This window comes from Hemitrygon akajei, chromosome 13, assembly GCF_048418815.1.
Source record: "Hemitrygon akajei chromosome 13, sHemAka1.3, whole genome shotgun sequence".
NCBI classification, from domain to species: domain Eukaryota; kingdom Metazoa; phylum Chordata; class Chondrichthyes; order Myliobatiformes; family Dasyatidae; genus Hemitrygon; species Hemitrygon akajei.
Genome location: NC_133136.1, coordinates 18,011,808 through 18,026,508, shown reverse-complemented (window position 1 = coordinate 18,026,508; position 14,701 = coordinate 18,011,808). Strand labels below are relative to the sequence as shown.

The following is a 14,701-nucleotide window of genomic DNA, read 5'->3' as shown; positions in this document are numbered from 1 at the left end:
CTTCCAATGTTTTGTGTCTGTTGCTCCAGATTTTCAGCATTTAAAGTCTCCCTTGTGTCACCTTCAACACATATCTTTAGTTCAAGTTTAATTATCATTCAACCATGCTCAAATAATAGCCAAACGAAACAGTGTTCCTCCAGGGCCAAAGTGCAAAATATATTACTAACAGCACAGACACAGTGCACATAGAACATAGTTCAATTTAGCACATATGGTTATGATAGCAGGGCAATGTATAGTCACAAAGAAAAAAACTATAAGCCAGTCTTCTGAATGGCATGACCTGCAGATTGATGGTAAATTGCATTGGTCCAGCTTGCTCTTCCATCAAATGAACACTGGAGGGCAGCACTGATAGGAAGGGCCAGCCCTACCCTAGTTCAGATTCCAGCACATTTACGCCATGCTCTGAGGGCCTAGTCCTTGCCACAACCAAGGCAATGCAGCTCCCTCGCCATCAGTTTCACGAAAGAACCAGTGAATTGGACTTGCAATATAGTGCATTACCAATGTCCAACAGGATCTTGCAGTCACAAAAAAGCGTCCAAGACAATCACTCGCACTGCATGCCATCTTGGCACAACAGTGTGCAGCAAGTCCAGCTTCATCACTATTGAGCAACTTACTGATTGGATAGTTCTTAGAATCCAGCAGTCTTGTAATCATTTTTAAAAAAGACGTAGACTTTGAACAATAAACTGGAGTGGCCACAGCATCTGAGTGTGCCACTATCCCTTCTGTCTTCACGTTATTTACTCTGGGAGGTAGATAATTCCTCCACTCCATTTAGGTTTCTCATAATCATACAAGCTTGAATTTATCTCAATTAAATTTCCACTCAGTTTCCTATTGTTGCTAAGAAAATCCTGGTAGACTGGGCGATCCTTCCTTGGATCTAAGCTTATCCATCTCTGCCCTAACAACATCCTTGCTGTCACCTCTTTGTTGGTTACTGCAATTGCACAGTTCACTAATTGCAACCTAATATATTTCTTATCCAAAGTAAAAATAGAAAATGTTGGAGGCGTTCAGCAGGTCAGTCAACATTTGTGGAATGAGAAACAGAATTAATGTTTAAGATTAACGACCCTTCATCGCACCTGAGAATGAGAGAAACCAAGTTAGTTTTAAATTACAAAAAATGTTGGTCATGTATTGGGTATAGGAGAAATGCAGTCAGGTTGAAACTGGGGTTACTGTGGAGGTTATCTACTTGTTAGTTTTAATGGGGGCAGTTAGGAGAAAGAAAATGAAACAATTGTTCTGAGATAAAGGTAGATTGACTGACAATACAGACAAAAGAATGATAAGCACAAGGGATTCTGCAGTTGCACACAAAATGCTGGAGGAACTGAGCAAGTCAACAACTCAACAAAGAATGTGAAAGGGTATGAAATGCATAAGACATAGGAGCAGAAGTAGACCATTTGGCCCATTAGGTCCGCTCTGCCATTCCATCTTGGCTGATTCACTATTCTTCTCAACCCTATTCTCCTGCTTTCTCCCCATAACCTTTGATGCCCTGACTAATCATGAACCTGTCAACCTGTGCTTTAAGTATACCCAATGACTTAGCTCCCACAGCCATCTGTAGCAATGAAATCCATCGTCAGGCTAAAGAAATTCCCCCTCAGCTCCGTTCTAAATGGACATCCTTCTATTCTGAGGCTGTGCCCTCCAGCCCTAGAAATGCAGGCCATTTGCCAAGCCCAAAATCTTACTCTAATGAAGAGAAAAATCTGTCAATATCACATTAGAAATGGTTGGTTCGAGTAACACACTGCATAGGGCTGGATCAGAAGTTTTAGAATTTTGACACTGAGGTTGAGTAGGAGAGTTGACTTGAACTTAAGGGTCAGCCATATCACTGAATAATCAAGTACACTCCAAAGGATGGAACTGCAATCTTCAACTGCTGTTCTTACTTGCTTAACGTACTTCTAATGTAGAGAAAACAAAATATTGTTCTTTTTATTCTAGTTTATTTACTTCAGAATTGCTCATAGTTCCAGTTTTGTACTCTGAATGTATTTTAAGATATCACAGTTGTTTAAATTTATTCATTGATGTCGTGCATTTCTGAAGCATAGTTTCAAAAAGCTTTGCTCCATATTCCATGTCCATTTGACTTAGGTGATTGAGGAAAGCAAATGCTACATTAGCATTCATTTCAAGAGGATTACAATATAAAAACAAGGATGTAATGTTAAAAGTTTTATCAGGCACTGGTGTGGCCTTACTTGGAGTATTATGAGCAGTTTTGGGCTGCTTATTTTTTAAAAGGAAATGATGACATTGAAGAGGGTTCAAAGGAGATTCACAAAAATGATTCCAGGATTGAAAGGATTATCATATGAGGAGTGTTTGATGGCTCTGGGCCTTTACTCACTGGAATCCAGAAGAATGGGGGGGGGGGGGGTGATCTCATTAAAACCTATCAAATGTTGAAAGGCCTCAATAGAGTGGATGTGGAGAGAATGCTTCTTATGGTGGGGGAGTCTAAGATGAGAGGCCACAGCCTCAGAATAGAGGGATGTCCATTTAGAAGGGAGATGAGGAGGAATTCCTTTAGCCAGAGTGTGGTGCATCTGTGGAATTCGTTGCTGCAGGTAGCAGTGGAGGCCAAGTGATTGGGTATATTTAAGGCAGAGTTTGATAGATTCTTGATTAGTCACGACATGAAGGGATACAGGCAGAAAGCAGGAGATTGGGGCTGAAAAGGAAATGGATCAGCCATGACAAAATTGCAGAGCAGACTTGATGGGCCAAATCACCTAATTCTGCTCCTACATCTTATGGTCATATAAACAAGAAAATAGTAAATGATTTATTGAAGTGTAAATATTTAAGGGTTGGCGCTATCAGTAATTTGGGTATCAGATTCAGAAACTGAAAGCTTTCACAAAGAAAAAAAATCAGATGTCCTGATCATTTATCAATAATCCTTTTCTCTGCAGGAGTTGTATCTTCTAGTGCCGAAATCTGGTTCTTGGATAGAGCACTTTATTGGCATTTTCTAACTGATACATTCACAGCCTACTATCGACTTATGCTCATTTACTTGGGACTACCCCAGTGGCAGTATGCATTGACAAAATATGGTATTACTCCTCAGGTCAAGGTAGGAAGTACTATGTTTTTAATATTCTGTAAAAAAAAACAGCAGAGTTCATTTTCAAATGGACAAAATAATGCTAGTCCAAAAAGCAATAGTCTATAATGTGCAGATACGATGTTTTATTGAACAGTTTTCATAAATTCTAAATCTCACTGCTTTGAAGAGGTTTTTTTAACTGATTGTGGTTCTAACTATCTAAATCAAGTAATTCAAAAATACTTCCCTGAGTTAATTAGAATTTTTTAGTCTCCGACTTGCATGGAATTAGAATTCTGGTACATACCCAGAACATCTTGTCAAGAATTGTCAAATCGATCATCCAGTTTTGTCAGCATGAAAATATTGTGACATACCTTAAGAAATCACAGCTGTTAATGAATAGAACATGGGTTTTGGCATCTTATCGATGTCTTATTTCAGCTTTTTCTTCAACATTTATTTGTTTATTCCACAATATTTTGTGGCAAATTGGATATAATTTCACAACATATATTTACTTTATTTTCAGCAATGGTTCAATATGTACAAACCTGTTGTCTACAATACCAATAATGTAGCAGACGACGATGTCACTTTTATTAATAAGCTGGATCCTAACCAAGTCTTTAAGAACAAAAGTAAACTTCAGCCTACAAAGAAAAAGTCTGGTGTACAGCTAGCTGGACCTCAGAAGAGTCAAACCAGTTTGGTCACAAACAAGAACGTACCTCAAGTGGGAAGCACTACAAAAAAAATGACTCCTTAATTTTTATCCTGTCCTCTGGAGCAATTTGGATGCAGACATTTTGTTCTGTTTTGTCACCTGAGCTGTTCTGCTTATGCTGTTGTCATTAACAAAAAGGAAAGATCAAATAGGTGAAGATAAAGAATATTGTATTAATCGGACTTCCTACAAGTACAGAAAAGGTGGTGTTTTAGTGTTATCATGTACATCATGATGCAAATGCATGATTTACAAACATCACCAAAGATATATTATGATGAACAGTATTAATGTAAATAATAACCAGAGCACAATTGCTTTAAGTTTATTTGTATTTTACACCCGAGTTTGAAATCTAAATGATGTGAAGTAAGTGCAATCTGTGGTGTTTTCTGATTTTCTTATTCTCCATCAGATTTCAGTTGGTTCTGAAGCTACACCACATTTTAATAATACAATAAACAATCCAGTATAAAATTATTGATCTCATCCCAGAATGTGTGCAATTAACAACCAGAAATGATTTTCACATGAAGATTATTTATTGAAGTCTGCCCCTTCGTGATAGTTCTGTTCATTCCTTTTCGATGATAGAAATAACGCAGGTTTCACGGATGTGTCCACAGTCAAATCATTTTATGTGGCAACACAGCCTTAAAGCAGCTGAAGGTTAATCTTTCAGTTAAAATATATATTTCATTTAAACAAAATGGATGTTTATAAGAACACTGAGCAGTAGTTAACTTTTACAACATCGTTCTTAGCTGTAACTTTCATTTTTCTAAATAATTATTGGAAAAATTGTTAATCAATTGGAGAATAGAATCTTCCTTTGCTCCCTTCATTAGCTCACTTAATTGAATGCCTGAAAACCAACAGAAGCTATTTCAACAGGAATGTTTTTGTTTTCAGTTCTCTGCTTCTTGGTAGTATTTTGTTGCCTTTACTATGTTTTAAAATAATCTAGTCAAACTTTAATTACTGATGTACGGTACTTCAGTTATCTGAAGTGGTTCTCGATGTCTGAATCAGAATTTCAGATACTAAGGGAATAAAGTTGGATGGGGATAGTATGGGAATGTGGCACTGAGATAATCATATTGAATAGCAGAGGGGCCGAATGGGTTTCTCCTCTTTCTATTTGTATGTCCATGAAAGTTCAGATTTAATCATTCTATTTTTAATTATCTCTTCTGGTTTACATAAGACAGAAGACCAAACCTCAGTAAGTCCTTGACATGCTTCATACTTCTCTTACATTGATCTAATTAAAATCGATTAACTCGGGGGCCCTCCATCACTTCTTTAGCTATTTGAGAATATGGTATGCTGCAGTTCACAAAATTATTTTCTATTTCCTTATAAATGATAATGGAAGATTATTATTTGTGCTCATCACACGATGCTGGAAAATTTGTGCCAAAGTGACTCTTCTATTGACTCCAACTCTTGAGGATACTGTTAATCAGACACCTTTTGTGCACAACATATTGCTCGATTCATGTTAGTAGACTGCTATGTGCTTTTGGTAACATTCAAAGTTCAGTTTTGATATACCATATCTTCAGCCGTAACAGAACACTATCGATAGCTACCTGGCCAATATGAAAGTCTCTAATCGTAACTATTACAAAATGCTGGATGAACTCAGCATCTATGGTAACAAATAAACAGTCAGTGTTTTTTTTGGGCTAAGACGCTTCATTAGTCTCCAAGAGTATAAGGAGAGATTGTCTCGAAATATATAAATATTGTTTTAATTTGTATGTTTTCTACCTGCCATGAATGCAAAATAATATTTAAATATTATTTAGATTCAATTGCTTTATAGAGATTTCTTGTTAAAGATTACCAGTTCTCAGCATGATGTAAATGTTTTCCCATATCCTAATTGAACTTCCACTTGCTCAGTAAAGTGCCAAAAAGATGGTATGCTATTTGCACTGTTTTTCTAAATTGCACTGTAAATTCACTTCAATCTTATTCCATCAACAAACACTCTACTGAGAAGTCTCTACTAATTAACTTCCTTGGAAGGGGATCAAATCAGTCACTTAAAATATTGTTTTCTATCAGTTGCATGTTAAGTCAGTGTGGACTCTTGTGTTAAGCCCCACTTAATAGGTGTTAACAATTAAACAAGCTATTTATGAAGGAAACAAATATAATAGGCATATAGCCAGTCATTTTAGATGGTCATTTTCTGCACTATAATATTGCATGGTTTGGTGTTTTAATTAACTACCAAACTGCAGTATGTTATACTATTGTTAGAATTCATAGCTTTTTGGCTGCCTTAATTCTTTGAGTGCTAGCATCATTACACACTGTAGAAATAAATTGAAGTTATCAACAAGAGAAATCATGCATGTCATTACAGTAAATCAGTGTAAAATATAAAACATTTCCTTCCCTTTACAAAATAGTCATATTGATTATTTTTTGCCTTCAGAAAGCATAGAACAATATAATTAAAGAAACTTGTCCAAAACTATATATCCATATGGGGAAAATTGAAATGGTTGCATACAGTTTGAGACATAAGGAAAACTTTCACCCAAAACATAAAGGCAGCTGTTCTCATCATTATTTTTTCTTGAACAAAATATAAATGTCACTTCTTAGCCATTATTTTGTCCTCAGCAAAGATCGAGAAGTTCATTACATAATGCTTAAAATTAATGAAATAGGCATTTTTAAAAGAATAAGACAACAGTGAGAAATTTACAGCCATATTTTTTTGCGTGTATAACTAACTAGTTATCAAAGGTCAGGAAATAGTTCTTGTGTTGGATTGGAGCTAATGAAAGGTGGAAGCTATTTTAATGTTATGTATCAATTGACAAGCCTTGTGGTTATCCCCTACAATTTATGCATATACTACTCATAAGAAAATTCCATGGTAAAAATCACGAGAAGCCGTTTGTTTTGACAAAGTGTTCATTGCCAATAACAGATTGCTTACATAAACTTGTGATATTTTGTTATGAATTCCTGATAAGAAAATGTTTTTGTCAAAAAACACCTAGGAGTTAAATTAATATTGTTAATCGTGTGGGTAGGAGAGGGAGAGAATTTAACATTATGTAAATATTTGTTTTCATGATGATTTCTATCTATGCAGTCACAATGTGCACAACTATGCAGATTGGAGTATAAATAAAATTAAATTACACTTCAAAATATAATCCATTATTTGTGATCTTATTTTTAAATCATTTTTTGATATATTCAATACAGGTGTGCCAACAGACCCAAAAAAAAGTTTGTGACTTAAAAGTAAGATTAAATCTAATATTGACATCTATTTCTATTTTACACTCCTAAGGGGTAATGAGTTGTTAGAATCAGAATCAGGTTTATTATCACTGGCATGTGTCGTGAAATTTGTTAATTTAGCAGCAGTAGTTCAATGCAATACATAATATAGAAGGAAAAAAGTAAAAATAAATAATCAATTACACTATATGTATATTGAATTGATTAAAAATCATGCAAAAACAAATAATACGTATCAAAAAAGTGAGGTAGTGTTCATGAGTTCAATGTCCATTTAGGAGTCAGATGGCAGAGGGGAAGCTGTTCCTCAGTCGCTGAGTTGAGTGCCTTCAGGCTTCTGTACCTTGTACCTGATGGCAACAGTGAGAAAAGAGCATGCCCTGGGTGCTGGAGGTCCTTAATAATGGACACTGCCTTTCCGAGACACCACTCCTTGAAGATGTCCTGGGTACTTTGTAGGCTAATACCCAAGTTGTGTGCATGCATCTAGTTCTGTGGCATCCAATATGGTTAATGAGAGCAATGTGACACACATAGACACAGTTGGGGCATGAGCTGTTTGAGAAGGTGGGTGAATTGGTAGCTTGTGAATCACTATGCCCTTTCCATTGTTCATGCTGGGCTTCTACATCCTTCCTGACAAATGAATTTGAGGTTCTCCAGGCCATTCTGAATGCTGGAAAGTTCCTCCAGCATTTTGTGTGTGTTGCTGCATTTTGAGCTATCATGAGCAAGAGATTCAAAGTCAAAGTAAAATTTATTATCAGAGTACGTACATGTCACCACATGCAACCCTGGGCATACTCAGCAAATCTGTAGAACAGTAACTGTTAAACTGGATCAGTGAACAACAAACTGTGCAAATGCAAATATAAATAAATAGCAACAAATAACAAGTATGAAATAACAACAAAAAGAGTCCTTAAGGTCCTTAAGAGTCCTTAAATTTAAGTTGTGGGAACACCAGAAATAGAATGAGAGTAGTTATCCCCTTTCGTTCAAGAGCAGGTAGTAATTGTTCTTAAACATGGTGGTGTGAATTATGAGGCACTTGTACCTTTTACCTGATGGCAGCAGTGAGAAAAGAGAATGGCCTGGGTGGTGAGGAGCTTTGATGATGTTTGGTGGGAATGTTACACTCTCACGGAAGCTTTGAGAAATCCTTGAATCAAATCATCAGCCCATCTGGTAATCTCTTGAAACAGTGTGTTATTTTAAGGTGTCTTGTGAGTGTGATGTGGTGCAGCCATCCATACTGATTTTTCATTATTAGAGCATCCATATGCTCTAATAGAAGATGCTGATGTTGTCCTACCAGTGGATTTGGAAGACTTAGCAGCTACATTAAAAGTGGTACCTCTCCAGTGTTTTGAGGTATCTGCCGTGGGTAGTTCATGACTCAGAGGTACATAGGACAATGATGATCACTGCAGCCCAGTAGATCACTGAATCCATGAATGATCTGATGACTTTGATCTTTCAATATGTTTCTCACATTTAGCCAAAGAATTTGCTGGCACATTGAAAGTGAAGATGCACTTAATCATTAATCTGAGTCTTTGTTAAAGTGTCCATATTTACCAAGCCCTTGTGAACCGTTATTGTCAGAAGTTGTTGCTGCACAGCAGGGTCAATAGAGTCAGGTTTATTGTCAATACTTTAGTCTATGTATGGACAAGTGCAATGAAAAACTTACGTGCAACAACATCACAGGCACATGACATCTGATACACAATATTCACAAGAGAAACATTATACAGGAAAGAACACATTTAGAGTAAAACAAAAGACAAAGTCCATTGTAGTGCAAGATGATTGTAGTGTTTCTAAACAGTTAGTGATTAATATGGTGCAAATCAGTTCAAGAACCAAAATGCTTGAAGGGAAGTATTGTTCTGTGGGATTTAACACTGTTTTGATTATGTTAAGTGCAAGGCCAGTTCTCTCATACGTTTCAAATAATTCCACAAAGATCTGGAGTTCAGTGTAGATACCCAGGTATCATCTGCCTATTGCAGCTCAATGTCTAAACCCGGAGTATCTTTGGTTCCAGAATGGAGATGATGTAGGCTGAAGAGTTTCACATTATTTCTGTAGATTAGCTCCAGTCCAGTGAAGTATCTGTTGGAATTGAGATGCAGTGTTGCAGTAAGTATGACTGAGAAAATTATTTGGCAAATACATGGTCTAAATGTGTCTGCTGTAGACCTGTGATTATGAACAGGGTTTGTGTGCCATCCTTTAGCAAGCATAAGATAGAGATGTATTTTTCCGGGCATTCAAACTTAAGATAGATGATCCACTGTACCTTTCTGTCAAAAGAAGCCCTGAACACTATATGCATTTCTCAGAATTGATGGTAAGGATTGCGTCCATTCTGCCTCTAGATTGAAGGAAACCACACTACAATTCAGGGAAACACACACAAAATGCTGGAGGAACTCAGCAATTCAGGGAGCAGCTCTTAACGTGCTAGGAGGCAGCACTTGAAGTGTACACTGCCTATGTCATCTCTGTAGCAGACACCAGGGAGAATATGGTATATTGCCATAATGAGATTTGCCTGCTTTCTTGAGGGTGGTCTCATTTACAACAGATCTGAGGTCCATTTGCAACTCTTCCTCTTTTCAAGTACTAGAAATAAAGTTTTGAATGTAATTCCTCTTTGCAATTCTTAGACCTTTAGCAGGGATACCATCTGTTCTCAAGGCCTACTTGTTTTTCAGTTGGATTGTGACATTTTCTCTTCAGCTTCAGTGATGATGAGGTTGGAATGGAATCAATAGTGCTTGTGTTATGGGCAGTCGCAGCTGAGGATTTCTTTGAAGTGTTCTTCCTATTGGCAGTTGATTGCATCTCTATCCTTGATAAGTTTCTCTCATTATTGATGCTTGGAAGAGTGAGTCCTTGAATGTTTGGGCCATAAATGACCTTTACACAAGTGAAGAATCAGCATGATAAGTTAGATGTTGAAGTTCAGGAGCTACTTCCACTGCTAAGTGTCTTTTAATTCAGGGGTTGCTTGATGAACCTAACTAAGTTCCTGAAGTACTTTTCACTTGAGATATGATGGAGTTGGCAATGTGAATAACACCACACATTTGCATTTTCATTTGATCCTTTTAAATCAGCTTTCAAATTAGCGCATCTCTGGCAGAGACTGCATGCATATTCCTAATTGCCCTTGAGAAAGTTATTGAGAAGGTTCTCCCATATAGTCAAAGAGAAGAAGTTCTAGAATTTAGACACAGTTTTTGAGAAGGTTCTCCCACATAGTAAAAGAGAAGGAGTTCTATGATTTAGACATAGTAACGACAAAGAGTGAGTAGCTATATATCTCAAAGTCAGTATGGTGTGTAATTTCCATGAATCTGTACCCTTGTCCTTGCTGGTTGAAAGCGTGGACTTGAGAAGTGTTGACAGAGTAGCCTTTGCAAGTAACTGCAGTAAATTTTGTAGACACTCCAGCCACTGTCTGTTAGTGACATTGTAAATTAACGTTGGTGTCAATGAAAGAAAGTGGGCTGTTTTTCGTGGATGTTGTCAAGCTTCTTGAAAGTTGCTGGCACTGCACTCATCCAAGCAAGAGGAGATTACTTCATGTGGAAGTGAGCTTTCTTTGCAGCATTCCTCAGACTTTCAACATTGATTTTCTTTTCACAAGGAAAGATGTGGAAGAGTTTGCAATGATTATGAAGCATTGCCTGAGTGAACCTTCCAAAATTTCACTGAGATGATAGTTTAATTTCACAAGTGTCTGGATCAAGTAAAACCTATGATATCTTGTGCTTGACTCTCTGACAGCACATTGTTAGTTATAACAACTATGCTCCAGGCATTTTAAAGATTAGCTTTATTTATCACATGTACATAGAAACAAGCAGTGAACATAACATAGGAACATAAGAAATAGGAGCAGGAGTCGGCCATCTGGCCCGTCGAGCCTGCTCCGCCATTCAATAAGATCATGGCTGATCTGGCCATGGACTCATCTTCACCTACCTGCCTTTTCCCCATAACCCTTACTTCCCTTACTATGCAAAAATCCAACCTTGTCTGAATTATATTTACTGAGGTAGCCTCCACTGCTTCATTGGGCAGAGAATTTCACAGATTCACCACTCTCTGGGGAAAAGCAGTTCCTCCTCATCTCCAGCCTAAATCTACTCCCCCAAACCTTGAGGCTATGTCCCCAAGTTCTAGTCTCACCTATTAGTAGGTACAACTTTACTGCCTCTATCTTATCTATCCCTTTCATAATTTTATATGTAATGTGTTGTTTGTGTCAATGACCAACACAGATTGAGGATGTGCTGAGGGCAGCCTGAAAGTATCGCCAACGTACCCCCAACCTGTACGTCTTTGGAATATGGGAGGAAATCGGAGCACCAGGAGAACACCCACGCAATCATGGGAAGAAGGTACAAATCCTTTATAGATGGCAGGAATTGTACCCATTCACTGGTGCTGTAAGGCGTACTATGCTTGTGCCATTTTGTCAGAATGAAGATCTCTCTGTTGGAGTTAGCTTTCCTTACTCCCTTCTTGCAAGATGATTGTGTCTTTTCTAATCTTTGGATGGAAGTTGTTAAGGAGGATCAGTTTGTCTCTTTATAGACCAATGGTTTTTTTTTCAGGGTTGGAATAGAAGTTCTTCTTTAGGATGGGGTGAATTTGCTGACGACCATAGAATGCTGGTTTTCTGTTAATTGAACTGAAAGGTCATGAGATTTTCAATTATCCCATAAGGGGAGGGGCAGATGTACCAGTCTAGCTCATTCTTGTAGGCAAAGCTCACCATAAGAAGAAGCTGTTCCTCTTCCAGAAGATGTATCCATCCTGGCCGTTTACTTGTCATGTTTCAAATACTTTGATATTGACGTCGATATCATGGCTAAGTTCCCAGCTAAGGTAGTGAAGCAACTCTCAACTTCATCACTGTCTATGAAGATTGTAGATTAATTGACCACTACAGCACAGAAACAAGCCCTTCACCCCATCTGGTCCATGCAAAACTGGTATTCTGCCTAATCCCATTGACCCATTCCTGGATCCTTGCCCTCCATATCCTTCAATTCCAAGTACTTATCCAAATTTCTCTTAAACATTGAAACCGAACCCACTTCCACTGGCAGATCATTTCACAATTGCACCACTCTGAATGGAGAAGTTCCTCCTTAGGTTTTCCTTAAATATTTCAACTTTCACCCTTAACATATGCCCTCTAGTTCTAGTCTCACTAAACTCAAAGGGAAAAGCTTGTTTGCATTTCCGATATCTATATATCTCATAATTTTATATACCTCTATCAAATCTCCCCTCCTTCTCCTATACTCCAGGGAATAAAGTCAACCTTTCCCAATAACTCAGATCCTCAACTCTTGACAACATACTTGTAAATTCCCTCGGTACTCTTTCAGCGAGGAGGCCTGGCTCCTGCACATGTAGCATGCAGGCCCACTGGCGTGTGAACCAGATCCCCAGCTATGAGTAAATAGCCCTACCACCTTGGGAAAGACTAAGGCAATGGGAATAAACTCAGACAGAAAATCCAGAGTGGAGTCCCTAAGTGGTTGGACGTCATTGAACATCCTTCTGGAAGCTCCTGCAGCCAAGCTGGTACCAAACATATTACTTCCTAGGTTTTCCTTTACCACTGCTGAGGCCGAGAGGGGGATCTTGATGGCTGGGCATCTCAGGGTCTCCATACCTTCTGTCCAGGCATATGATGATGATAATCATCCATTGTCCTTCAAGACAGATGAATGCTAACCACCAACAACCATTCTTTCGATTGTGTTGGTACCTTTCCTGTAAGCACATGACCAGAACTGCACACGACACTTCAAATTCAGCCTTACAATACAACTTCAACTCCTGTACTCAATACCTTGAATTATAAAGAGCAATGTGCCCAAAGCTCTCTTTACGACCCTATACCTTATACCTACATCTTCACTGTACGATGTTATTGTAGCGGTTAGCACAACGCTATTATAGCTTGGTGCATTCCAGAGTTTGGAGTTCAATTCTGGCACCTTCTGTAAGGAGTCTGTACGTCCTCCCTGTGTAATGGATAGGTTTTCCCCAGTGCTCCAGCTTCCTCCCACAGTCCAAAGGCGTACTGGATAGATTAATCGGTCATTGTAAATTTCCCATGATAAGGTTGGGGTTAATTGGGTTTACAGGTGGTTGCTGGGGTGCTGCAGCTTGAAGGGCCAGAAGGGCCTACTCTGCGATCTATTGCTAAATAAAAATATGTAAATACCTGTGATGCCACTTGTAAGAAACTTTTAAGGTTCTGGCATTCCATGTCCTGAACTTCATGGCACATCATCTAGCACGCGAACCTGGAAGATCTAGATCTTGATCCAGTGGCTTTACTTTTAGCTGTACTTTTTCAGTTAATTAATGTTTTAACAAATTAATATTTACTTCTGGCTTGGCTGTTTAAAATGTTACTATTCATTCACTTCCACACTTCAATTACCTTGTATAAAAGAATACAATAATTACTATTTCCAGCTTTGTCAGATTGGATTCTGATGCTGGTGTTGCTTTAAGTGTGAAGCACTGAAGAAATACTACATTGTGGAGCACTACTTGTGACTGAGATTTTAATCCGATGCCCTGCTTACTTGTTCATGTGAATATAAAAGTTGATGAAGTAGTCTTCACAGCAGAAGGTAGAGTTCATCTTTAATTCCTCAATTAACAGAATTAAAGCTGACACCAATGACTTTATTGTTTGTGAAACTTCTCGATGCTCCTCTGGCCTTTTTAATTGCCTGCAAAATTGATAAATTAGTTATGAATCTCTTTATTATGCCGTTAGAATAGTTCTGTTCTTGGAGGAGTGAGTGATTACTCAGCTTCAATTGTATTTTTAAATCTCCAAGTTCAAAGTATTGCAGATTCAAAAATGAACACTTGAGGGCAGTAGTAGAACAAAGGAACAGTGTACATATAAAATGCATTTTTTGTCCAGTACTGGCAAGTATTGTGGCACCTACATCTAAACTGTAGTTGCTTCAACTGGAACTAAACTTAAGGTGCCTAATAAAAAGCAAGACACTAACAGATCGCACATGTGGCACTGCCAAAAATATGGACATACTTCATTTACTCTCTTCCCTTTTCAGAATCAGAATCAATTTTAATATCACCAGCAAATATTATGAAATTTGTTGTTGTGTGGCAGCAGTGCATTGTAATACATAATAAATTACATTAAATACATAGATATTTTAAAAAGTTGAATAAGTAGTGCAAACAGAGAAAAACGGTAGTGAGGTAGTGTCCATGGGTTCAATGTTCATTCAGAAATCTGATGGCTGAGGGAAAGAAGCTGTTCCTGAATCACTAAGTATATGCCTTTAGACTCCTGTACCTCCTCCTTGATGGTAGCAATGAGAAGAGGACATGTCCTGGGCGATGAAGGTCCTTAATGATGGATGCTGCCTTTCTGAGGCATTGCTCCTTGAAAATGTCCTGAATGCTGGGGAGGTTAGTGTCCATGATGGAGATGACTGTTTGTTTTGATCCTGTGCAGTGACCCCACCCCCCGCCCCATACCAGACCATGAAGCCAGTTAAAAT

General features: G+C 38.0%; 1 protein-coding gene across 1 annotated transcript in view; it reads left to right on the top strand.

The window, feature by feature from the left end:
* tpgs2 (tubulin polyglutamylase complex subunit 2) overlaps nt 1-7,076 on the top strand; it is a 40,008-nt gene extending 32,932 nt beyond the window's left edge. The window contains exons 6-7 of the mRNA XM_073064216.1: nt 2,961-3,124; nt 3,630-7,076. Of these exons, the coding sequence (XP_072920317.1) occupies nt 2,961-3,124; nt 3,630-3,866 (401 nt within the window). The 3' untranslated portion in view covers nt 3,867-7,076. The remainder of the gene's footprint in view (nt 1-2,960; nt 3,125-3,629) is intronic.
* The last annotated feature ends 7,625 nt before the right edge of the window (nt 7,077-14,701 follow it).